Genomic DNA, 25739 nt, shown 5'->3' on the forward strand with positions numbered 1-25739 from the left:
TCCGACTCGACTCCCGTAATACCCGTTTCATCCAATGTTACATGGATTGATTAAAGAAAAATCATTTGTTCGATCTCGCTCCCGAGATACCCGTATTTTTCGTTTCATTTTTTGCAAGTATTTTAACACTTTTTTTTTTACAAAAAGAAGACAAACTTCGAAAAAAGGACCTTTGGGCATCCACCGAAGAGACTTTCGATTTCTTCAAAAAACAGGACATCTGGTAACCCGACCGCACAGTCGAAATTCGGTCTGCATCCACTGAACCAATACACTATTGCGCAGTACACATCAAATAAATGCGGGTCTGTCACCATTGAACTTCGCGATTGTAACGCAACTTGTATCTGCGCATACTGAATTATATCGTATAAGTAAGTAGTCGTGTTAGCTTTTTCAACTATTTTCCATGCGAGAGTTTCCAAGAAAGTTTCTCACGCACCCAAATGGTAAATTGTTTTGCGTCTTGGGTAGTCATTTCGTGAACTGTGACAGGCGCTTTATTTATTTATTTGTTATATTTATTTGTACCATAATGTTTAATGCAACTACTGAAATTCTTCATAGGTCCAGATTTCGGTAAAATAAAGTTTTTTCATGCAAATATATGTCATTTCTCAAGTCACAAAGTTTTTTCAGGCCAGGCTACTTTGTAAGGGCGGACAGTTTCAACCAGAAATGAAGAAAAGTAGCACAGTTCTATCATTAATTGCGAAAACGCCCAATTTACATACTTGATGGCTAAACTTTGTCAAAATTAGGTTTTAACGTCAAAAAATGTCAACATTTTCATTTTTTTAGGTCACAATCTTCCGTTTTTTTAAGTAAAAATAAGTCGCCCATCTTATGAGGATGAGTTCTCATTTGATATAAACCTTGCTTCATTCAATGTCCAAGTTTTCGCCAGTTCAGTAATTCTAATCTAATTCGAAAAAAATAAGGTGTAGCTAATTTGGAAAAACTGTGTATCTATAATTCCAACTCTAATCTAATCTAATTTGTTCAAATCTGCTTCTCTGACACTTTTCTTTGTGTATTTCAGAGCTTCGAATCGTACCATACTGGATTTGTCAACCCGGAAGAGAAAACAAAGCCGACACCTTTTCGTGGGTTTTCAGCATATTCGTAACGTTTGTTTGCGTCATCTTCCCGCTAATCTTGTTCTCGAGCGACGTGGCTTTCTACATAACGTGCACCGACCATTACAACCACACGGCGGAGATTTTGGAAAAAGTTCGCGCTGAGGGCGCGGAACAAGGCAGTATCGCGCAGCGCAATTATAAGCGAGGAGAAAAATGGATATTATCGAGAAATCCGACAATGCAGAATAAAGAAAATCGTAATCTGGCGACGGACAATGGTGTTCACAATGCGCGGAAATACCGTGATGGAGTTTTAAAAGGTGACAGCCAGCTTTGGACAACTATAGATAAGTCTACTTGTCTATAGAGACCAGGGGTGGGCAAACTACGGCCCGCGGGCCACATGCGGCCCGCAAGACCGTTCTGTGCGGCCCGCGAGAGTCTAAAGAAACTTTTTAAAAATATTGATAAAAATGGGTACTAAAAATCGAAATAATGCAGGGGCCTGATTAAACTATTTCTTAGTATATTTCACCGTGATAATTCTAAGACAGTGGTTCTCAAACTGAGGGACGTGAAAGCATCAGCAGTGGGGCGCGAAGCTGAGCTCGACAAAAAAAATGTTCGCGCTCCGCGCGATTTACCAACAGTTTCATAGCTGTTTCTCTGTGTTTAGTTTGAATTTCACATTTGAAAATCTCTCATCCGTAGTCGTAACCTTCCATGCCATCAAACTATCAGTTAAGTTTGCTAGCAACCTGGTTGCGTTTTGTGACATGACGATAAGGGGGCGCGAAATCTTTCACCATCATAAGGGGGGGGGGCGAGTTTTCAAAAGTTTGAGAACCTCTGTTCTAAGGTAAATACTTCCAATATTATTTTTGATGTTTAATTTCTGGCGCGACAGCCCGATCTCAAGGCCCACAAAGTTTGAAAGGTTTCAACTGCTAAACATCACAGAAATCCTAAACGAGATTGACATAATTCGGATCACGAGTGGGATTTCAGATTGGCCACTCCAGTTTTAACTATTTCAGTAAAGTGCTTATAAAATCCGATTCGCACGTGTCTTAGGTAGATTCGTTCTATGTATGCGTAGAATTGGGGCATTTATATTTTATCCACACATAGTAGAAGCGTGTTTGGAGCTAACATGGTTATGATTCTGTGAGCATTATGTGTCCTAGAACTGAGCCAAAAGTGAAAATGGTAAATCTATGAACAGATCGCTGCTCACAGATTTTATATTTCAATCCAGTTCTAAGAATCGGGACAACCGACTTTCATCTCTATAGTTTTGACAAATTGGTTATTGAGGTCGACCAGCCTATGAAATCTAGCCACTATCTTTCTGACGCGTGTACGATATCATCAAAGCAATGTTTGGTTTGTTTGAAATATCATCTCCATGTCCTCACTATAAAATCAAATACCTTTATTGCGTTTTGGTTTATAATCCCATTTTATATAGTGCGGCCCGCGAATGGATTCAGATGTTGAATGCGGCCCGCGAGCTCAAAAGTTTGCCCACCCCTGATATAGACTAATTAGCGCGAAACGCTGTAAATCTAACTCTAATAGAAAACGTGAAATGTTTCTTTGCTCTAATTCTTCTTCTAATTATCTTATCTAATTTGTGAAATGTCTCTATCCTCACATTTTAATTCTATTCTAAAATCCGCTTTTCCCTAAAACGGATCAAAGTGATATTTGAACTGATATAAGTGTATTATATATCTAAAGGCGGCACGGACCAGGCCTAGTATAGGCCATGCACGAACACAATAGTTATTGCCATGCGTCTCATAATGAATCCAAGTTTTCCATCCTGATAAATATGGCCATAAAACTACATTCGTTGGCGATCAATATTTTCGACTTTGAATAGTACCAAGACATAGCTGCGTTCCAATCTAACTGATGTTCACGTGCAGTCTTTACTGACATGCAGCCAGAGTTCAAAGAACTTGTTGACAACTTTAATCGATCACAGATGTCTCATTGACTTCAACAGCTAATGAATTAGGCTAGCGAGCCTATTACACGTTAATAAATTCATTCAATATTGTTCTTGGTTTCTATGGTTGAAGTTAAATTAAATCCGTTTATTCCTCGTATAGGTTGATAAATAAGCGATTCATGTATCGATTCACGAATCCGGCCCACCAAGTAGGGGAGATGTGGTACCGACGGATCAAAAATTGCAAAATGATCTCTGGCCCTCAAATCTTCAGCCGAGAATAGCAGATCTGTTGCTGCCTCGACACTTCGATACAAGCTCTACCTATCTATCGGGTACAGTTACATGAATATCCGCCTTTTTCAAAAAATATTTATAAACGTATCATCTGTCCCCACCCGGTGGGTCCAAAGGCACACGACCATGGGACCTATGAGATATACGCTCAAAAACTCAAATTTATCAACTCGTCTTGTTGCGTACTATAATATAAGCTACAGCAAGTCAATGTACAATGTTTCGTCGCCACCTTCAAAAATAAAATAGATATCATCAACTAAATTGTTGATAATAAAATCACGTTTTGATTTACGCCCAAACTTACAAAAATTAATGCCACATACATACTATACCCGCAAATCGACATTTTGACTTTCAAATACCTCGTAATAGCGATACAATACCACAAGTAACTGTGATTTACAGCCTCTATATATGTAGGTGTGTTTCTGTTGCTGCTGTCCATCTATTTTGCTTGATTTGGCTATGGTACCATATAGGTCCCACACCCTATAAATATTGTACTTAAATTGAAAATAGTCCACTCAAGGATGGTATTGATTCAAAAAATATGTGTCATTATATATCCTGATATAAGCCCTATACTTCACATCAAAAATTATGGCTGGTTTGTTAGTCTGGGAGGTGATATAGAAAAATGTATCTGTCGATCCAAATTTACTTTACACCCCCTAAAACGTAAATCATTTGTCACAGACCCCATAACACACGCAGGTCGAAGTTTTTTGCATGTGAGGAAAGATTCTGCCGGCATACCATTGTCGAGAAATTCGCGTACTGTAATTATGTAATTATCACCGAGAATTTTTCAAGTATTTCCGGTCCCAGTGTCTCATCGTTACCACATCTCCCCTACTACATTTTTCCATATCAGGCTCGCCGACTGGAGAAGTTTCCCGCTCCTGGTATAGTGCGAAGCGAACCAAGCTTGATGTACAGATATTTGCCAATAAAATTCTGATGAGTATGAGCTCTGATTTGTTATGAACCGGGGCCCCCGATATCGTAGGCAAGTATGAACTAAACTTGATTCGATTAACGAGCTTTCGCGAATTCGGTAATTCCAATTCTATAATATGATTTGAACCAAATTGTGAAGATATAATGCTAATTCTAATCTAATGTGGAAAAATTGTGTAGCCTTAATTCTAATGCCATAGTCTAATTGCACATAACCTGTGTAGCTGTAGTTCTAATTCTAATGTAATTTGGAAAGTTCGAAAATTTACTATTTGTCCAAGTCTGATAGAACAGCGTCCCTGCTATAGATAAACCTCAAGCAAGAGATTCTGGTGTCTGGAGTTGTTATGGTTCATATATTGACTTGCTATGGACCTATACATATGGATTTCTACTTGGATGACCGCATTCCGACACCTTCGAAAGACTAATCCGAACGCACTTTACACTCAACAGGAACAGCCGAGAATCAGAACGAATCATCGTGCGCAGATGTCGATGTAGTACTTAGTTTCATGAGGACCGACGAGGCCCCAAACGAATTAGAAGCCCATCGGCACGTTACGGTTGATATTTTCGAACCGGTGTTCATTCTAGGATCTTTTCCCTCGCTCGTTTTATGCATATTGACCAGGTGAACATTGAGGACTTGTTCTTTTGGAGTACGTAACGCGGGTATTGAACGGCGTCCTTCTAATGCTGCTCATAGCGTATGTGAGTAGCGGTGCCATGTATTATTAATGCTCATGGAAATATGTTTCCGGATATGTATTCTACAATCTGATTCGTAGCAGTAAATACAGCTGATAGCCTTCTTTATTTTTAATCACCTTTATTCAGAGTGTGAAACGAATGTGCTGCGAAATGACGGGACGACTATTTAAATACGCGTTTAGGTATAGGCCTTGATTGCATTTAAAATAAAAACCAATTTCAAACAAACATGTCCAAAACATAGTCCTGGTTCGAAACGTGTTTTTTATTGTTTTTTCTTTTGTTTTTTGTTTTGGCATTGACGTGGTGAATCTCCAACTGTGACGTCCTAGTGAATTGACATTGACACTTGAAAATATAGGGGAAACACGCCGGGTTGTAATGACTCTACTCACGATTTTTTGATGGCTCGACTCGACTCGAGTCAATTTGTGCATTGACTCGAGTCATTGCGCATGACTCGAGACTCGGACGGCCAAGACGGACCTTTCATTATAATTTCGAAAAATAGTAAAGTAGCCACGCTAATGGGATTTCGTGTATTGGTACTGGGACTTGAAAATGCATCCAGAAACTGCTAAAAGTGAGGAAAATTAGTATATTATGAATGCGACCTATTCGATATCACCAAACAGAGTTATAAAAAATAGGTTTAACAAGACTTAAACAGGAAACTGAGCAGGCAACACAATGACTCGGACTCGGACTCGAGTCATAATACCATGACTCGGAATCGACCCTTTGCTCGCTGACTTGGAGTCGGACTTGACTCGAGTCAAAACTATAAAATGGAGATTCACTTGTGACTCGGAGCCTTGTGACTTGATCATAACCTTGTAAATACTGCTTTTTTGACGAAAAAGGCTTCCTACTAAGGATGGTGTGAACGTGAGGTTCACGTTCGCGTTCTGTGGGTGAACCTCAGTAACTTCAAGGTTCACGTTCACAAATGAACCTTGGTAGGTTCTGCACTGTGAACTTTTTCATATATTACATTTTCTACTTCATCTTTGGTTGAAATTTGTTGCATTTCAACTGCAGGCCACTCTATCAATGGCGTTGGCAGCATAAAAAATCCACACTAAACGAGCATGCACCTTGACAATCTGAAACATTTTACTCGCTTTGTTACAAAAGTTTGCTCGAAATGTCCAGCTTTCCATTTGTGAATATTTAGTGACTCACTGCTGTGAGCTTGACCCGCAATCGCACAACATCAAGAGCGAAATACACTGCGTGTAAGTCCGCGAATGATACTAATTCAACCAATCAATGAAATTGATATCGTTGTTTGATGTAAAAAATCTAGCAGGCGTATGGGGTCCATCTTGATTTCATATGTATATTGTATCATAAAAACCAAAGCCGTGCGATTGGGGTGTTGGCTATAACTGCTGTATAACTTGGCAATGGGGTAATATCGGTAGCAAGTATAGAAACTCGTTTTACACTCTGCTCAATTCTACACTCAACTCTGTTCACACAGAACCTTTTAAAAAGGTTCGCGTTCACACGAACCTGAACCTTTCAGGGGTTCACACCATCCCTACCTCCTACCCCTGTCATCAACAGACCAAAAATATATATAACCAGAACTACATCGTCATGCAGCAATTTTACGGTCAACGGTCATCATCATGCAGTCAATAAGAACATCGATTCTGTACCAATGATCTATAACTACGTGCTATAGCGGCTGAACCGACCACGATTTCGACGGTTTCATCCATTCCATATCGCATATGTCGACTATCTATAGGGCGGAAATCGTCCGTAGGCTCATACCACGTGTTTATGGAAAGTATTTACACAATTATAGCATGATTATACAAATTTCGAAAACCAAACACATTTTTTCTAAAAGAGCATTGTTTTAAAACACTATTTGTTTAAGTGCAGCCCTAGATCGGCCTATCTACGTACATCCATGTCTCCCACCAGAAACCACGTATGGGTTGCCTACCTGTCCTATGCTGCGCGTTTTCCACAAATTATTATTAATTAATTCAAGGCATTTCAGTGGCGCTTATAGCCTTTTTAGGCCTTGTGCACCACGGCATGGATATTGTACAGTTCAATGACATTGTCTTTTCAGTATCTTTAACTTTTTCTTTTTGCATCGTTCTTCAATTGCTTCGTAATCGCTTACTTTTCATTTCACTCTTCACACTTCATCGCAATCTCCCATGTATTCAACTTCGGGTCTCGGATGCCGACTTTTTGCAGCGTGGCTTGCTGTGTTTCTGGGCTTTTCAAGACACTGTTAGTACAGCGGGATCAGCGATGAGGAGCCCAGATAAACCTCCGACACATAGAAACTAGGCCGAGCAAGGGTTCGAACCATTTTCCTCAAATTGACACACAATTAGGATGGAAGCACCCTAACCTGCCCTGCACCTTCGTAATTTACTGCATTCGGCACCATCGGGTTGTGATATAACGAATAAATTTTGCACGTGGCAGTCTTTATTTTGCTCACTTCCAAGACAGTGCACTAATTTATAGAGATAGCTCCGCACAAAGCTCTAATATGCCACATAACCAGATTATCCCTTATTGCAGGCTATGGTGATATTGGTAACAGGACACAGTAATATTCTTTCTGCGTTTGTCATGAACTTGGCCTGCATGCCACTACAGCTAATCACCGGCGCGTTGAGTGTCCACTCGGCTTCCTATCATCTCGGAAAGACGGGATTCGAGTCAGTGGCGATTTCATTTTGACAGCTCAACAAAAAGAACTTTTGGTGTGTTTAATGAATTCATATACAGGTGTTGGCATTGCGCTGAAGACGGGGATTGTTCGGGTATGCAACCTCTGTGGTGGCTGTACGACGGATTGACTAAAGTATTGTTGATTTCCGTACTGACGAAGATTCTCGATGGAGTCGCTGGTGGCATCGTATTATGTGTGGTGAGAATACTTTCGAACAGCAGCCGTTTCATCTAGTTGCACAAAAATTACGCGATACACGAACATTATGATATTCTAAATCTATCACTTCGATAAGCGGACTTAAAGTTTCCGACGATTCAATATAAGCGCACTTCAATCGGCTAGGTACGTCCACAGATATAAACCTATATCCGGGTTTGTTCTGGCCAGCACATTGGGTATTATAGCTATAGGTATGAAATGACTATTGAAGATTTATGACCCGAGCTGACAACAGACATGGAAAAATATATAACTTTGGTTGTCTGAGAGTAATTCGAGCGAAATGGCGGTAATATAATTCTAATCTAATTTGTGAAATATTTCTATTCTCTAATTGTAGTTCGAATCTAAATTCTGGTTTTCCTGAAAATGCTATAGGAGAACTGTGGGTCAAACATAAGCCAATCATGGTGCAAAGACATTTTCCATTACCACGCTAATTAGAATGGACTCTGATTTGGTATGATCTGAAGTTGAATTTAGTTTTATTCGTGTCTAATTCAGAATTTGATTCAATTTCAAAGATATTGCGAATTTAGTAATTCTAGTTCGAACATAATTTGGAAAACACTCTGTAGCTGCAATTCTAATTTTAATCTGAATTTGACTATGAAAAGCTGAAAATTTTCTAGTTGACAATATTGAATTGTTTATCCATGGCCTAATCTTATACATGATGGCTTGCTGGTGAAAAGCTCTACCATCACTAAAGTTATCGTCGATTTTGTATAAGCAAATTGTGTAAAATTTCCAAATATATCCTGCTAACTATCTTACGTGCCTACTATCGGAAGGGGCATAGGTATTATATGGAATATCTAACCAAACGGGTGTTGATTTTCTCATCGACGGATAATTTTAGACCTTGATATTTAGGATATGGTATTACCACGGAAGCGAATTATATTGTATGCCCACCCACAGTTAAAAATATTTCATAAACTGATCTTTCCATAATACAGGTGATTTCGCGCAAATTTCGGAAACACGCGATCAGAACATTTTGGCACAACGTCTTCCGCTACGTATTTTTCTTTCTCTCTGTTATTGTCTGCTGTACCGTCTCGCCAATTATGGTTATCACACCAGCAATGATGGTAATGAGGTAAGGATATTTGTGAACCGAGAGTTCCTGTTAGAATGCCAACGCGATGCCTGTTTATTCAGGCTTGGATTTATGGAGCTGGCGACGCCTTTTCCGGGACGTGACGGAATACAGCTAGCATTGACTGTTCTGATGACCCAAGGGGTCATAATGTGGAGTCTATCGTTTGCGTCATTGGCCATATTCACGGCGTATAATATGTACGTCTATTTCAGGAAAATGGGACGCGATTAGTTTGATTACATGACATTTAACGGATCACTGTGAATTGAATATAAGTGTTAAAATACCATTTTGCGCATTCTTATTTACCCGTTTTACAGTGGTAGAAAATCGAACGCTTTTTCTGCTGGTGTAGCTATGCATGATGTATCTGATATCACATATGTATAATTACGCATTGCAGTATTGCAACGCATATGATCGAAGCACATGATTAAATAGTGACTCTTCCTTGATATAACATGAAGTCTGAAGCCATGAAGCCAGCAGGTGAGCTATATACTATAGGCTTTGTCAAAGCCCGGCGACAATTATCCCCACGTCTTAAATTTACAACAATCGAAGATGTATACATGTATCACAAAGGTATTGGGTTACACGGCTTTGTAAAAGCTACACCGCAGAATGTTCAATACATACACTAGCGTTCATCGATAGGGTCTTGTAGGACTTCGGCGCCGTAATTACGTTTTCGCAGACATTGCACATGACAGCCTATTAGAAAGTCATGAATCAGGAGTCTGATATACGCATCTCGCTGTCAAGCATTATGGGTCACATCAGCAGGCAGAGAGTAAGATACATTCAGATGGAGCTGCGTAGATGTGCCACGGACGCGAGGATTGAAAACGAAGGCAAATTTTGGAAGCTTCTGGAAAGTAATGGATTGAGGTCTGCGGCGATGGCGACTTTGCAACGATAGGTTTGGTTGGTAACCTTCGCTATTATTCGTAGATTGCCGGACAGGACGGCTGAAAGCCAGGGTTGTAACCAAGTCACAAGGCTCCGAGTCACAAGTCAATCTCACTTTTATATTTTTGACTCGAGTCAAGTCGAGTCATTTTCAATTCCCACCGAGTCAAGTCCGAGTCCAAGTCAGCGAACAGTGGATCGAGTCCGAGTCATGGTATTATGACTCGAGTCCGAGTCCAAGTCATTGTGTTGACTGCTCAGTTTCCAGTTAAAGTCTTCCTAAACCCACTTTTTTAACCCTGTTTGGTGATATTGAATGGTTCGCATTTATAATATATCAATTTTCCTCACTTTTAGCAGTTTCTGGTCGCATTTTCAAGCACCAGTACCAACAAACGAAATCCCAATAGTGTGTTGGCTTCGAAATTACAATGAAATGTCGGTCTTCGCCGTCTGAATCTCGAGTCAATGACTTGCTTCGAGTCATGTGCAATGACTCGAGTCCAAGTCGAGTCAATACACAGATTGACTCGAGTCGAGTCGAGTCATTTCCGTATTTTGAGAAAATGACTCGAGTCGAGTCGAGTCATCCGAAAATCGCGACTCGAGTCTGACTCGAGTCGAGTCATGACTCGAGTCATTACAACCCTGCTGAAAGCTTCCTTGCTTTAATCAAAGATCAACGAGGGATAAATGTGTAAACTGCTTCCAGATGTTTGAAAGAGTCTCAGAGATTGACACGTAAGTAATACATTCAACTCGGTGTTTGCAACATTCATTATCTTTTCAATTCCGATGGCAGGACTATTCATTATGCTATGTTTTAGTTGTATAAATTGATACAAACTCCCATTAATACACTTCAATACGGATGGGTAGCTCTATATATATTTCATGCTCCGCTCTAAAGATCGCATTATAGTGTGGTTGAATCCATTTACCAATTGAGGATGAATAATTCAAACTGGAGAGAGCTGTAGAAATTATCCTGGTGTAGAACCCTAAACCATTCGTGAGGAGTAGGGCTGTTCAAAAAAAAAACTTATGTAAAAAACTTGCGGTTATTTGATAAAATTGTTAGGTTGGCTACAAAAAAACGTTGCACAGCAAATTTGGCTCAATACCAACAACTAGATGTGAAGCTATTACAGAAGTTCGAAAGTTTTGAATTTATTATAGAGACAAAAAAATTTTCTCAAATTTTACTGTTAACCGCATGAAATTGTTGATTTGTCTAAATTAACGATGCATAGCGATTTTTGCTCATTCCAACTGGTAGAAGCGATGTTATTACAGTTGAAAATTTCGGATTTGTGAAAAAAAGCTTTACTTTCGCTTTACTGGTTGGAATCGCGTCAAATTTGTTTTGTATCGTTTTCGTATAGACAACTCAACAATGTCATGGGGTAGGCCTATACGGTAAAATTTGAAGAATTTTCTTTTATATTAAATTCGAAATTTTCAAACTCCTATAGCAGGGGTGGCCAACCTGCGGCCGTAGAAGCGAATTTGTGCGGCCGTGGACACGTGATTCAATTAGTATGTGTTGGCGGCCGTCGACATGCAATTTGAATTTACGAATTGACTCTCGATGTCTTGAGAGATTTTAGCTGATCTTGAAATTTTGTTCGCGCTGCGCGCGATTCAATGATGCTTCATTTTTGGATTTTAACATATCGTAGCGCCCTTTCCAATCAATGCGCGACTATGAGCATTCCCGAAACTTGATCACGCAGTCATCAATCGTGTATACTAAGCCAGTAAGTAAGTTATGATGTAATAGCTTACTCCGGAGTTCACCGGGAATGGCCACCGACACTTTAACATGGGTATTTGGCGTCCAGCTAGTTTATTAGGACTATGCCCCGGAATGCGGCCGTAGGCTACATTAAGTCGAAATGCGGCCGTGAATGGCAAAAAGCTTGGCTACCCCTGTCCTATATAGCTTCACATGTACTATGAGACAAATTTGGTGTGCAAAGTATTTTTAGGCGACTTAACAATTTTATAAAATATCCGCAAAATTCGGAAAAAAGTCATTTGAAGAGCTTCTTGGAGGTACAGAACTTCAATATACAATTAAATAGTATATTCATATTGAAATGAACCCGAATATTTTCGGCTGACACTCGTCAGGGGTAATCGTCAGCAACTAGTAGAGAATTGGAAAGAACATTGTATATCAACAATCGTATCACAAAATATGACGTCACCAGCATGAAATTTCGAATGAGAGAACGTTCAATGTACTATTTTTAGGTGATACACGAAATCCTTTTGTTGACAGAGTTTTGGTTGGTGTATTTTGATAAAAGTTGATTCCAAGGCACACAAATGGAATTGTGAACGACCTCGACCTACGATTCGAAATCGGTCGTCTCGATAATTATTCGCACAAATCGGATTATCCAACAGATGTTTGCCGATGGCAGAATTAATGGCCTTTGATCGATCAGATTGACGTTACGTAGGGTTACAATATTTTTGAGAATCAAAAAAGAGGACACTTCTCAAAAATTCTGAAAGCTCTGCTACCGGAAAAGAAAACTGGTGATTTTGAAGTTTTTGTGACCAATAATACCGTGTTGACTGAAAAAATGCTCATCTTTCACATCTCTACTTAATTTCGAATTAGCCTCCGCATCTTTTCTAACGTGATTTGCATCTATAGTGACAGTCGACCGCAAAGCTTGAGTAGGATAATTTTGGAAAAATGAAGAATGAAGACATATTTCATGGTATAATATGACGAGGTAAAATCGCTTTGCACGGACTATAATGTTTTATCAATAGCCCGATGGTCCGCTTCGAAATGCCCCTGTGGCCCACCGGTAAAGAATTATTATTGTAAGCCCTCTTTTGTTTTTGGTGTTACACGATGCATGCATTACGTGATACATGCTACATCAACAGTTGTAAAGGATATTCACCAGGGAATAGTATGCATAATAATGAATAAATCATCACAATTTAAATGGACCTTCCGCAAATAAACTGTACCGAGTTCTTACGCCGTCGATCAGCGTTGTTCAACTGTACAGACTTGGACATCTATATGGATGATCCTAGTTGTCTAATTAAACTAATTAGCGTGAAATGCTGGTAATCTGATTCTAGTTTAATTTGTACAATATTTATATGCTTTAATTCTAATTCCAATCTAATTTCTGGTTTCCTGAAAATGCTACAGAAGAACTGTATAGTGCGAAATAATACAAGCCTGGTGTACAAACATTTGCTATTCTCATGCTTATGAGGATGAATTGAACTTGCTTCAATTACCAAGTTTTCGTGAATGCAGTAATTCTAATTCTAATCTATTTTGGAAAATATTGTAGTGATAATTCTAATTCTTATTATAATTTAGAAAAGCTGCAAAATTTAGCTGCGCAATACCGCCACAATGACCATGACTGCAATTTCAGAATTACTTGCTCACGATCGAGGATGACGTAGAATCGTCGTTAGCTTTGTGGGATGCTGGTTGCAAAATTCAGAGCCTTCGCCTCGTACCAAACACCGATGAAGATTCGAACAAAAACAAGAATAAAAGCGCCGGTATGTAACCGATTCGTTGTTTGTAACTTGATTCTTAGCGTTACATAATCTAACCCCTAATTCAATTGGAGTATCTTCAGAATATAGCGTAACGCCTGTAATGAATCGAAGTAAGTTATTTTCACACGTGTAAACTTTGTTGTTGGATGGCGCTTTACAATGACAATTATGTTCACACAACGTGTTAACCAACCTACAAACAAATGTTCTGTTACCAATTCCCAATTATACAATAAGTTATAATGGATTATGTTTCTGCGTTGGACTAAGGTTGATACAACATGAATATTTCACCCCAGTGTGTTCTGCCCAGATGTGGTCAAAGTAGGCTGCGTTGCTACTCAACTAGAAGTAGAAGTAGCCCCATAAAACTCTACTCAATTACAAGTAGAAGTATCGATGCCCGAGATATGTCAAAATTACTTCAAGTGGGTGAGGTTTTAGTCAAGGGCTTTTATGGCAATTTCACTTATAAAAGTCATGCTAACTTGTAGGGATGGCGTGAACCTCTGAAAGGTTCAGGTTCGTGTGAACGCGAACGTGAACCTATGACGTCAAGTGACGTCGTATTGCTAATTCCAACCCTACATTTCAGCAAAGCTATATATTAATGTACATTTTACACGATACCTAGAGACGACTCGGTCCACATTATGCCACGATGCTGAAGTTCATGCTGACTTTTTAAACGTCACCAAATGTATCAACTAGAGCAATCAAATGATATAATAAAATCAATACCTTCCGTCGCTTCGTCAACAATTTCGACGAGTTGGCTGAATTAGTCGAATAAGCGTCATTCGCTGACTATACGCACATGTAGCTTATTTCTCTCTTGATATTGTGTGATTGCGGGTCAAGCTCACGGCAGAGAGTCACTAAATATTCACACACGGGAAGCTGGATATTTCGGACAAACATTTGTAACAAAGCAAGTAACTATTTTGAGATTGGCAAGGGGCATGTTCGTTTAGTGTTGATTTTTTATGCTGCTAGCGCCATGCGCAGAGTGGTCCGTAGTTGAAATGCAAAGAATTACATTCAAACATGTTATAACGACGTGTCCAACTGTAATATATGAAAAACGGTTCACAGTGCAGAACCTACCAAGGTTCGTTTGTGAACGTGAACCTCTAAATTTCTGACGTTCACACACAAAACGCGAACGTGAACCTCACGTTCACACCATCCCTACTAACCTGTCTCAAAACTTCATTCCACTTTACAAAATCAAAGGCGTGAAATTTAGTTGGGCCCAAAGACTGTAAAAGTTGTAGTGTAAGTGGTCTACAAACATAACCAACTAAACTAAGTATATAGTGCAAGTAGGAAAAACCTTCTTGAGTACATCGAATTGAGTACTTCCTTACCGGTCGCCTATTTAGAATTATGATGAAGTATGGACCACTTTTTCATGCTTTTTCAGTTGGAATCTGAATTATTTTCAGACAACTGTCCCCGTGCCATCGCCGCTACACTGTCCGAGTGTGCGGAATTCGCGATCGCAGGGAGAGAGAGTCTTGGTTTTCGGAGAATTACGGAAATGGAACAATCGTCGAAAAACGAGGACCTTGTTACAGTAACCGGTCCGGTGAGGTAATCACATCACTGAATTATCTTCCCCTAACGTTATTCATACCTAATTAATTGGAGCGAAATTCCAGTAGTCTAACTCTAATCTAATTTGTGAAATGTTTCTATGCTCTTACTTTAATTCTCCCCCAATTTCTGGTTTTCCTGAAAATCCTACAGGAGAACTGTATAGTGCGAAACGAGTCAAGCTTGGTGCTCAAGTACCTACCTTTCCATTCTCGTGCTTATGGGAATGAACTCTGAATTGGTATGGACTATGAACTTGATTTTGTTCTATTCCTTTCCAAGTTTTTTGACTTCAGCCATTCTAATTCTGGTCTATGTCGGTAAATAATAATGTGTAGCTAGACTTGTGATTAGAATATATTTTGGAAAACCTGAAAATTTCACGTAACTTCTTTCGCGACAGGGGCGATTTCTTGAAGCAGTTTCGTCCTCGGCACGTCACTTGCTGCGTCTCCATTCAACGACACGGAGTCAATTATTACGTCACCGGCGACACGAATGGCACTGTGATGGTATGGTCAGAAGCGCAAAGAGAGGCTGTCGCGGCCGCAAATCACGCTCACGAGTGTCCGATAAGCTGCGTCGTGGCGGCCAAAGGTTATTGGTTATTATTATAGGTCCTCTAGAAATGTTTGTTTTCAAGTTGTAAAATTATGCCATCATTGTGTAAATACCTACTTTCCAAAAACATGTCGTATGAGCCTACAGACAATTGCCACTCGATATAGCCGACGTATATCGATATTGGCTGGTTGAAACCCTCAAAATAGTCGGTTCAACATTATTAGTACAGATATTTCGTCAAAGGAGCTATATTTAGCCTATGTTCTCAATTGTCAATGTCAATCCAATATGACGTCACAATTCAATATTCATGACGTCATGGATTAAAAAATCACAATAAAAACATGTTTTAAATTAGTGCCTTGTATTAAACATGTTTGTTTTAAATTGATTTTTGTTGTAAATGCAACCCTTGCTATAGTAGAGACGAATGTCAGCCGACAGATTTATGGCAATATGAATATAGTATTCAATTTAGTTCCATTCTTTTCAGTGTATCGCAATTCTTGGGTTACTTTGAATCGGTGAAATTTGTACTAAAGACGATTCCGATTCTTAGAGTTTTTCTAAAACCTGAACAGGATAGATCCGTGGCAGAGAGAAGTTCTGAATGCCAGCTATAGCTGATTGTCTGTATACCGACATGGATAGTAGTGTAATTTATGGATTTGCTATGGCGATGTGATTTTTATTTCACAGGAAAACTTGAGTTACCCCACAAACCCACAAACCCACAAACGTGTGTAATCATGATCATATCACCCTAACATTGTGCCCTAAATTTGACCCTTACTATAGAAATTGCGGTATTAGTGGCCATGGCTGCCGTAATGATCTTTGTGGCGAACTAGTAGCGAATATCTGGTAAATAAATTTTTGGTACTGTATAAACTTTGACATTTCCGATCCGAAAATATTTCATTTTCCAGCGCACGTCTTCTCAAGCGGCGCCACGGACAGATCGGTATGTGCCTTTGCTTGGGGCAAAGAAGAAATGGACCGTGCGGGCAAGGTAACTCTTCCGAACAACGCGGGCAAAATATCATCCCTCTGTCAAGTAGGCGCAAACCTATTCGCGGCCACCACCCTTCACATGATCGCAACCGTCGGTTTGAACCACCCTGCCTACGTTCCACAAATCATGAGGCCCGTGGAGGAACCGCAGTCGCCAAAACGTGATAAAGATCAAGGTTTAGATGGTGTCGCAAAGGGAAGGAGTGTGTTCACGCAATGGGAAAAATACGAGGTGGCGAGAGGCGACCGGCAAAAAGTAAAATGCGTTTGCACGACTGGTCGCATCAAGAGAAGGCCGGGTGGGTTCCGCGACTGACTGGTTAGTTAGAATCCCTTCTTGGGGTATACAGAACTTCAATATACAATTGAATAGCATATTCATATTGAAATAAACCCGCAAATTTTCGTTTGACACTCGTCAGGGGTAATCGTAAGCAAGTAGTCGAGAGTTGGAAAGAACATTGTATATGATATTTGGTGATGCGATAGCTGATATACTATATACGGCCTTACTTATGCTTCTACGTGAGTGGCAATGGTGACGATTCTGAGCAAGTCCGGGTTTCATATAGTTTGTTTCACTCACTCCCTACTCAACAGAACTTTCGTCTTCGCGGCTATCATCTGCAAGCAGCAGAAGGAAATTGTCAAAGAGCGCTAGGCGGGTATTGGTTTTAAAAACTATCGTATAAGTTAGGGGTCCTTAACCTGTGGCTCTCGAAAGGCGAATGCTGAAGCTACAACTATAAAACTACACTGCATTTCCCTTGTAGATTTACATCCTCACAACAGGTCCAAAACGAAACCGATGATCTTTTTTTAGAGTCATCGGCTACTTTTTAACAACTATGCCAGATGGCAATATGATGCCATGTCGCGGTGGAAGTGATGGCTATTTTTGTCATCAGCTTTCCGAAGTTGCGGTTACGGGGTTCACGCAACCACGCCAAAATAAATTAGGGGTTCGCGCGAGTAAAAACAGGTCAAGAAACCGTCGTTGTTGACGATAGTTCGCGGTCACTCATGGCGCCGCAGAGCGTTTTCCTGAGCACATCAGACGCATCTGTATAGCTGGAGGTCAAAAACCTTCGTAATTATTGAGGTTTTTCGGATTTCACATAGAATGATACCATGACGAGGGGTTAAGGTTCACCCAGAAAGAGTGACGTAGGCGACGAAAGGCACCTTTATAACCCCTTCAAAATTGAGGTTAGGCAGTATTATGTCACCTACGTTTAATTTATTACAGCATACACCTAACTTCACGTGGTTGTTAGAGAACAATCACCTCATCTCCAAATTTCGACCCTGACTAAGCCTACGAGAGTATCGTGAACTGTTCAAAATACAAATGCGCTATTATAGATAGACCAAATGTGTAGTAGTCTACCTATTAAATCCAAACAGTTCCGAAGGGTTTCCCTTTGACGCCTGCGAGAAGGATCCATTGGTTATTGAGATAATTTCCGTTGAATACCAGATTTGTTGATTTACTACATACTCTAACATTAAAGTCATAAAACGCCATAATGAATACATAAACATTGATGAGTTACGTTGTATGGACCTGTATTTATTGGTATGCTTTAAGAACGAGGAGACAGCAAGCATCCCATTCACTCCGTCGGCCCGCATTCTCCGCCCGTCCGCGCACAAGCAATACAAACAAACCCAGGTCAAGCGTAAACGGCAGAACTCAAACTAACAACGCCCCTCCGTCGATTACCAGCGCATTCGCGAGCCCGAAACTTCGAACCAGCGACCGGGTTTTGAAAAGGTACCGTACATGGTTGGAAAACTATATTACTATAAAACTATATTAGAACTAGCATTATAGCTACGAAGTTTTATTCTAAATTAGACTGGAGTTAGAATTATAGCTGCATATTTTTCCCAATCAGGGTTGTAATGACTCGAGTCATGACTCGACTCGAGTCAGACTCGAGTCACGATTTTCGGATGACTTGACTCGACTCGAGTCATTTTCTCAAAATACGGAAATGACTCGACTCGACTTGAGTCAATCTGTGTATTGACTCGACTTGGACTCGAGTCATTGCGCATGACTCGAAGCAAGTCATTGACTCGAGATTCAGACGGCGAAGACCGACATTTCATGGTAATTTCGAAGCCAACACACTATTGGGATTTCGTTTGTTGGTACTGGTGCTTGAAAATGCGACCAGAAACTGCTAAAAGTGAGGAAAATTGATATATTATAAATGCACACCATTCAATATCACCAAACAGAGTTAGAAAAGGGGGGTTAGGAAGACTTTAACTGGAAACTGAGCAGTCAACACAATGACTTGGACTCGGACTCGAGTCATAATACCATGACTCGGACTCGATCCTCTGTTCGCTGACTTGGACTCGGACTTGACTCGGTGGGAATTGAAAATGACTCGACTTGACTCGAGTCAAAAATATAAAAGTGAGATTGACTTGTGACTCGGAGCCTTGTGACTTGGTTACAACCCTGTTCCCAATTATATTAAAATTAGAATTACCGAATCCGCGGAAACTTGGAAATCTCAAATGTATATTAGGGCTGTTCAAAAATAACTTTTTTCCGGATTCCAGCCATTCACTGATTAAATTATCAGGATACCCTAGAAAAACGCTGCACACCAAATTTGGTTCAATTCTAACAAGTATAAGCCGCCGCAGAGCCAATTAGAATTATTAATTTATTAGGAAAAATCTTTAAATTCTTTTTTTTTTCAAACTCTCTGTTAACCCAATGAAATTGTCGAGTTGTCTTCAAAAACGATGCAAAATAAATTTGACTCAATTCCAACTAGTAGAAGCGGTCAGCGGAGGTATTTGAGATTTTCATTGATAATTCTCGGATTATCCCTAATTGGTGGATAATCCGAGAATTATCAACAAAAAACTCAAATAACTCCGATTCTACTAGTTGGAATTGAGTCAAATTTATTTTGCATCGTTTTTGAAGACAACTCAACAGTTTCATGGGGTTAACAGAAAAATTTGAATTTTTTTTTCTTTATAAATTAAAAATTTTAATTGGCTCTGTTAGAATTGAACCAGATTTGGTGTGCAGCGTTTATCTAGGGTAACCTGATAATTTAATCAGTGAATGGCTGGAATCCGTAAAAAAAAGTTATTTTTGAACAACCCTAAATGTATGTATAAATGTATGGCTCATTTCACACCATACAGTTCTCCGTAACATTTTCAGGAAATCCTGAAATTATACCAGAATTATAGTTAGAGCAAAGAAACCTTTCAAAAATTAAATTGGAATTACATTACCCGCATTTCGCTCTATAGTTAGTCTAGTGGCGTGACTAGAATTATCTAGCTGTCCAAGTCTGGTCTGTATACTGTGTATCAGTGATGAGCATCGGAGCGGAGTCGGTGTGGATTCGGAGCGGAGTTTTGCCGATTTTGTGACAGTCGGAGCGGAGTCGGAGTTTACTACAAATACTTTTTCGGAGAATTTCGGAGTATTGCAACTTTTGTCTCCGATATCTTTGAATAGATCTGACCAGAATACACTATTGATTATGATTACAAACCAAAACACAGACAGTTGACACCTTGTAAAGTTCTAATATGACGGATAACATGCAAAAATGATTGCCAAGTGCATAAAAATCAGCCATCTGCACTGCAATTGGGGACTGGAGAGTAAACAATTAATACTATGAGGCCAACCATATTATGACATGTACCATGTGTACCATGTACCATGCTTGCCACTGCTTCGGATACTTGACGAGATCCATCGGAGTATATCGGAGTCTGGGATCGAGCTCTTCGGAGTCGGAGGGAGTTTTCCTCAGACACTAAAGTTGTCGGAGGAATTCGGAGTCTCGAAAAGCACTATCCGCTCATCACTGCTGTGTATCCAAATTACGGATGGACAAAATCGAATCAAAAATGATTCGATTCATATGCAAATATTTAAACTCGAATCGAATCACTATTTTGTATTGTTTTTTTAACGGCTGTAATGAAATACTTTTACAACAGGTGGTCGGTATTACGAAGTACTTCTACTTTTCTGAATCATTGCCTACTTAAATACGTTTCGCTTATATTTTCACTTTTTCCCCAAGTGGGTATGAACTTATACTTTAAAACTTTTCCTAGAATACTTCAACTAATTTTAATTACTTTGAAATCGTTGCTTCGACTTGTAATCGATCAGAGATTTATGACGTCACTTCTATATGTTCATGACAACAAACGATGACGACTTCAACCCCATCATGTTACTTAAAATATGTTTCTTGAATGCAGTACGCACATATTGATATTACATTCACCATCGCTTCAAGCGTATATCGATCGATTCTCGTTAGTTATTCATGATTATTTGGGGTCTGTCAGTCAAGACCAACCGCTATACATAATGCCAGCCACGTGCGATGTGAATACTCATATCAATTCGTTTTCAATCATCCGATTCGATATTCAGCGGACATGATTTGATTCGAGCTGTCGATTCCTACTTTCGGTACATAAAAAATGGTTTGGAGAGATTTAGAAATAATGATTCGTATCGCTCATCCTGAATTGCATTATTATCTGACAGGGAAAGAGCCGAATCTGCCAAGATCCGAGCCCCGCCGCCTTTAACATTCGAGAAAGAAAATCACGTCTGTAAATCCGTGTTTCAAGTTCAACCTTTCCCGAGCGGTGCATCGCTGAAAACTTCCAAAACGCAGCAATCGTTCGACAGTGACGGAGCGGCATGCGTATGGACCCTGACCGGCGACGGGTGGATTTTCGGATATGATTCTGCAACGCATCGGTGAGATGCAGGGCTTGGAAAAATCAAGTGCCTGGGTGATTCGATTCTGAATCGATTGAGGCGTAAAGTCGGGTCTCATTATTTTGGCTGACACTCGCCTGGGGCAGAAGATTGGAAAGAGATTTCCTAGCTGCTGACGATTACACCTGGCGAGTGTCAGCCTAGAATACTCCAGTTTATTTCAACATGAATATGGTATTCAATCTTGAATTTGATTGTGTTCTATATCACAGCGTACATGCACGATATAAATTACCGAATCCCGGCGACGTCGCGAGTATGGATTGCTCTTCAACGCAAGGATTAATTGCCGTCGGGTGTTGCAACGGTGTCAGTCTGTTGATTGAAATCGGCGCCGAAAATTTCGAAGTGATTACTATTCGCTGTTGATTGAAAATGAACGAATAATAAATGCCACGCGTCTTTGTAGATGGTATCGGAAACTGATCACGTAAAGGAAGGCTCCAGCACCCAGCCAATCGAAGTCGTTCGCTTCTCGAAAAGTGGAAAAAAGCTCGCTGGGCAGTGAAGTTATTGTGAATGTCATTAGGGATAAAAATACACAAGAACTGGACAGGTGACGTATACTAATGCGGTACACGATAAACAAGTATTATTCGAAATAAATATGTGTATCTAACGATGTAGAACAGTGGTTATCAACCTTTTCTCACCAACAAATGAATAAAAAATTCAACTCTTATCCAAATGTATATAGGATTATTAACATGGGTGCAGCAAATAAGTCAGCCAGGAAATTTCGAAACAAATGCGACCCACGAGCTAATCCACCTCTGATTAATTATTACTATTGAAAAACCAACAAGGCAAAAGTAATGCGATGGTTGCAATTGTTTCTTCTCCACCAGCTGATCTAGGCATGCTGAAACTGAGTCGCATGATGCATGACGTATTTATCTATTCATTCGATGAAGGCATTTCTTACATTAGAAAATACGTTAACGATTTGTGAAAGCTATAGTTTTACTTAAAAAGAAATGCATTTACTGCGTACCACCTTAAATGATTTCGTGGATTGAGAACCACTGGTATAGGAGGTCGAAAATCACACTTTAAGGAACATTGATGACGAGAAATGTTGTGTTGTCCGACAAGTTCGTGTATTTTCATCGTGCGAATTTCTATGAAACTTCAACTGTCCATTTCAGATACGCAAGCGATGTAAATGTTGACAGTATCATGTCAATCGATTGGTCCGCAATGCGAGTTCACGGCTCTGACCTCATCCGCTGCAGCGTGCTATCCCCCGGTACTGCACAACTATTCTGGTATTATCAAATGCCAAAATTAAATTATATCATTCTTTGCATTCGGGATACAGAACCGGAATTACGTGTGTGGTCAACAGAAAACTCTGAACGGGTAGACGATATCTCGACCTTGCGTAACATGACTTGGCACAATGATTCTAGTCCATTGGAATTTTCGGTAAAAGGTACGATTTCATAGCTACATATGCTACAGAAATCGCAGGTGTTGAGCCATGCACTCAGTGAGATTCACGACAAAACTGGATATATTCTCAGCCCTCGATGAGTTATTTCTACCGGTATTCGCGGAATCAAGTTCAGTCTGTAACTCTTCTATCAATGTTTGCAAATTGAGTAGCGCACTTTCTCGCGTATATTAATAAGTAGGGCGATTTTTTTTACCTAAAAACGGAAGATTGTGACCTGAAAAAATCAAAATTTTGACTTTTTTTTGTTTTTAAAAAACTTAATTTTGACCAAATTCTGACCTCACGTATGCAAATTAGGTGTTTTCGCACATAATAATAAAATTTAACTACTTATCTTCATTTCTGGTTGGAACTGTCTGTCCTTACGAAGTAGTTTGGCCTGAAAAAACGTCTATGACTTAAGAATTTACAAATTTTTACAGTAAAACACTAGTATTTTAACAAAATCTGGCCCTATAAAGAATCCCAGTAGTTACATCACGTACTATGGTAGATATAATTAAAATTTGGAAACGAAAGATACTTTACTACATTCTCGGGTAGAAAGTGTCTGTCCTTACTAAGTAGTTTGGCAAGAATGGAGACAGAACGTTCAACAGCAGCAGTTGTTGGCTTGCAACACTGGAGTTGTGCGTACACTGCTGGTGACAAGCCGGGTTGATTCATTCTGAAAATGATGTCTACATCACAATTTTTCATCGTGGGCTTCTTGATATAAAAATCATGCATCGCCCAAGCAGTCTTGCTTCAGTTAGAATATCGCGGTACGTTGACCATCACACCATGTCAACGTATTTGTTTCATTTGACCGTTTATGAGTCACAATGAGCAGACACTGGGCCATCTACAACGACAGGCCTATAAAGTAGGCCACAATCTGTAAAATATCAAATGATAAGTCCACCGAAAGTGCAAAATCTGCGATACTAACGAAATGCAGAGGTCAAAAATTTTTTGACTTTTCAAACAATTTTGACAAATTTTAACCCAACACTACAATTGTGACAAAAGTTTGACTTATTTTGACGTTTAAAAAAATCACCCTAATAATAAGCGAACATGTGGCGCGTGTTAGCGTCCGAGCGCCAGGTAAACCCCATCTCTTATTGGTATAAGTCCGAACAAAAAGCAACCTCCAAACTACATAGGTGAATGGATGCTGGTATCTCTGGGACTTCGAAGTCTCTTAAGATCGACCAGGAAGTCGTATATATCTGCTGAATGCGCTCTTACGTGATTTATCTGATCGCCTCATACTAATATATAGTATATAGTTACCACCTAGTCGTGAAGTGAGGCAAACAAATATTTATATGAATGATGTTACAACGTTCTTAGTTCAGAAATGTGAATCGGTATGAGTAGAAGTTGACGGTAGCTATGGTAATCTGTGATACGAAGATTTCATTCCGTTTATGTACTAAGTGACATACCTCAAACGTTGCTCAAATGCTGCCTTGCGGTACCAGGCATCCATAGATTGCATGGTTTATAGACTTTAGAATTACTAAAATGAATTAAGATTCCATATACTTACTGGCCCTCTTGTATATTTTAGGTGTATGGCATCACTACAGCGAGATTGAAGATATGTCTTGTTTCGCAACCGCAAATATCAAGCAGACTTCGCAAAGGGACCACGGAGATTCTAGTCGAGTAAATGAGGAGACCCAATACTTTGAGGAGAAACAATTCCACTCTATGCCGGTACCTAACGGCGTTTGTGCGGTTGGAGACGTGTCTGGCAGTGTGAAGATCTTTCGCTACCCATGCATTGCATCAAACGCTCTGCAAACTGCCGCTAGGTATGCATGTGTTAATCACATTTGCCCGTATAGAGCAATATCGATTGCAACGCCATTGCGGGTGATCATTCCTGTCCGCAGAAATGATTGCCCTGCAGCAGCCCAGATAACCGTTTTCAATTAATTTGTTCAGAACCTTTCACTCCGCTGTCACCGGTATCTGTTCCTACGAAAGTAAACTGTACGCGGTTGGTAATGATGATCGGAATATCGTCCAATTCAAAGCGGCGCAACGAAAAGAAAAAAGCTAGCTCTGGCCAGCAAGTCGGATATCGATTGTAGCGCTGCCAGACAGTTAATTTTGATTGCGTAACTTCGGCAGTATGATGATGGCGTAAATTTCGTTCAGTCATTCCTAACATTTGCGACACGGGAGATGTTGTAACTATATGATCTATGGAAAGAGGTTTATTTTGCTCTGTGCTGTACAGATCATACATAGATCTTGGAATGACTTTCAACCAGGCCTATTAACATATTTTCAGCACCCAAAAACGGACATTTTTACCAGCAAGTAAAGCGGAAGTAGAATTTGTTACGTTTGAGTTTGATGGTGTTATACATTTTCCTGGTAGTTGCAGGCAAAAGTAGGAAAGACAACAAATAAAATTTTATTTTCAGATTCAGCTCATTGGTGCGATTGACAAAAGTTAAGGGAACCGCACAGTACTCGCGTGCTTAATCTCAAACAATAAATTTGGTTTGTCGTTTTTGTGTCTGTTTTTGCCTGCAATTTTGATTAAGAAATATAAAGCATCATTAGACTCAAATTTAGTGGGAATTGTGCTCATTTTGGTTACCGAAAATATGGTAATTATGCCTAGACATCAGTTCTGGCTTCCCTAGCTCAGTTCTGGCTTCCCACCATTGGCATATCTGCCAAGCGGATGAACCAAATGTCTGAACCTCTTCTACTGAGCAGATATACAATATCGGTAAGATATTACCAACCTGTTTCA

General features: G+C 39.8%; 4 protein-coding genes across 4 annotated transcripts; all 4 read left to right on the forward strand.

The window, feature by feature from the left end:
* Positions 1-7590: 7590 nt before the first annotated feature.
* Positions 7591-9520, forward strand: LOC145459880 (uncharacterized). The gene is made up of 4 exons (XM_080338391.1): positions 7591-7718; positions 7789-7930; positions 8917-9059; positions 9122-9520. Exons 1-4 carry the CDS (start codon positions 7630-7632, stop codon positions 9291-9293), a joined length of 546 nt encoding a protein of 181 aa, XP_080194517.1. The 5' UTR covers positions 7591-7629; the 3' UTR covers positions 9294-9520.
* A 311-nt stretch (positions 9521-9831) lies between these two features.
* On the forward strand, positions 9832-17414 carry LOC145459876 (uncharacterized). Its single transcript, XM_080338389.1, has 6 exons — positions 9832-9966; positions 13400-13532; positions 14981-15128; positions 15535-15728; positions 16625-17008; positions 17310-17414. The coding sequence occupies exons 1-6, from the start codon at positions 9832-9834 to the stop codon at positions 17399-17401; spliced, it is 1086 nt and encodes a 361-aa protein (XP_080194515.1). The 3' UTR covers positions 17402-17414.
* Positions 17415-17481: 67 nt separating this feature from the next.
* On the forward strand, positions 17482-22039 carry LOC145459881 (uncharacterized). Its single transcript, XM_080338393.1, has 4 exons — positions 17482-18486; positions 21277-21495; positions 21729-21864; positions 21926-22039. Exons 1-4 carry the CDS (start codon positions 18257-18259, stop codon positions 22022-22024), a joined length of 684 nt encoding a protein of 227 aa, XP_080194519.1. The 5' UTR covers positions 17482-18256; the 3' UTR covers positions 22025-22039.
* Positions 22021-25603, forward strand: LOC145459882 (uncharacterized). The gene is made up of 5 exons (XM_080338394.1): positions 22021-22072; positions 22665-22765; positions 22838-22951; positions 24534-24780; positions 24914-25603. Exons 2-5 carry the CDS (start codon positions 22696-22698, stop codon positions 25029-25031), a joined length of 549 nt encoding a protein of 182 aa, XP_080194520.1. The 5' UTR covers positions 22021-22072; positions 22665-22695; the 3' UTR covers positions 25032-25603.
* Positions 25604-25739: the final 136 nt, after the last annotated feature.

Source organism: Botryllus schlosseri, unplaced genomic scaffold, assembly GCF_051294905.1.
Source record: "Botryllus schlosseri isolate E-star unplaced genomic scaffold, Bs_hap1 Bs21a, whole genome shotgun sequence".
Classification (NCBI taxonomy): domain Eukaryota; kingdom Metazoa; phylum Chordata; class Ascidiacea; order Stolidobranchia; family Styelidae; genus Botryllus; species Botryllus schlosseri.

Bases quoted from the DNA above. Each gene is read 5' to 3' on its own strand.
- LOC145459876 (XM_080338389.1), top strand. From the start codon at position 9,832: ATGGGTCACATCAGCAGGCAGAGAGTAAGATACATTCAGATGGAGCTG. The intron at 15,129-15,534 runs GTAATCACATCA...CTTTCGCGACAG, and splicing joins ACAGTAACCGGTCCGGTGAG to GGGCGATTTCTTGAAGCAGT. The intron at 17,009-17,309 runs GTGGGTTCCGCG...CCTACTCAACAG, and splicing joins TCGCATCAAGAGAAGGCCGG to AACTTTCGTCTTCGCGGCTA.
- LOC145459881 (XM_080338393.1), top strand. From the start codon at position 18,257: ATGAGTTACGTTGTATGGACCTGTATTTATTGGTATGCTTTAAGAACG. The intron at 18,487-21,276 runs GTACCGTACATG...ATTATCTGACAG, and splicing joins AGCGACCGGGTTTTGAAAAG to GGAAAGAGCCGAATCTGCCA. The intron at 21,865-21,925 runs GTGATTACTATT...GCGTCTTTGTAG, and splicing joins TCGGCGCCGAAAATTTCGAA to ATGGTATCGGAAACTGATCA.
- LOC145459880 (XM_080338391.1), top strand. From the start codon at position 7,630: ATGAACTTGGCCTGCATGCCACTACAGCTAATCACCGGCGCGTTGAGT. The intron at 7,931-8,916 runs GTGAGAATACTT...TCCATAATACAG, and splicing joins GTGGCATCGTATTATGTGTG to GTGATTTCGCGCAAATTTCG. The intron at 9,060-9,121 runs GTAAGGATATTT...CTGTTTATTCAG, and splicing joins CCAGCAATGATGGTAATGAG to GCTTGGATTTATGGAGCTGG.
- LOC145459882 (XM_080338394.1), top strand. From the start codon at position 22,696: ATGTCAATCGATTGGTCCGCAATGCGAGTTCACGGCTCTGACCTCATC. The intron at 22,766-22,837 runs GTACTGCACAAC...TTCGGGATACAG, and splicing joins CTGCAGCGTGCTATCCCCCG to AACCGGAATTACGTGTGTGG. The intron at 24,781-24,913 runs GTATGCATGTGT...TAATTTGTTCAG, and splicing joins GCTCTGCAAACTGCCGCTAG to AACCTTTCACTCCGCTGTCA.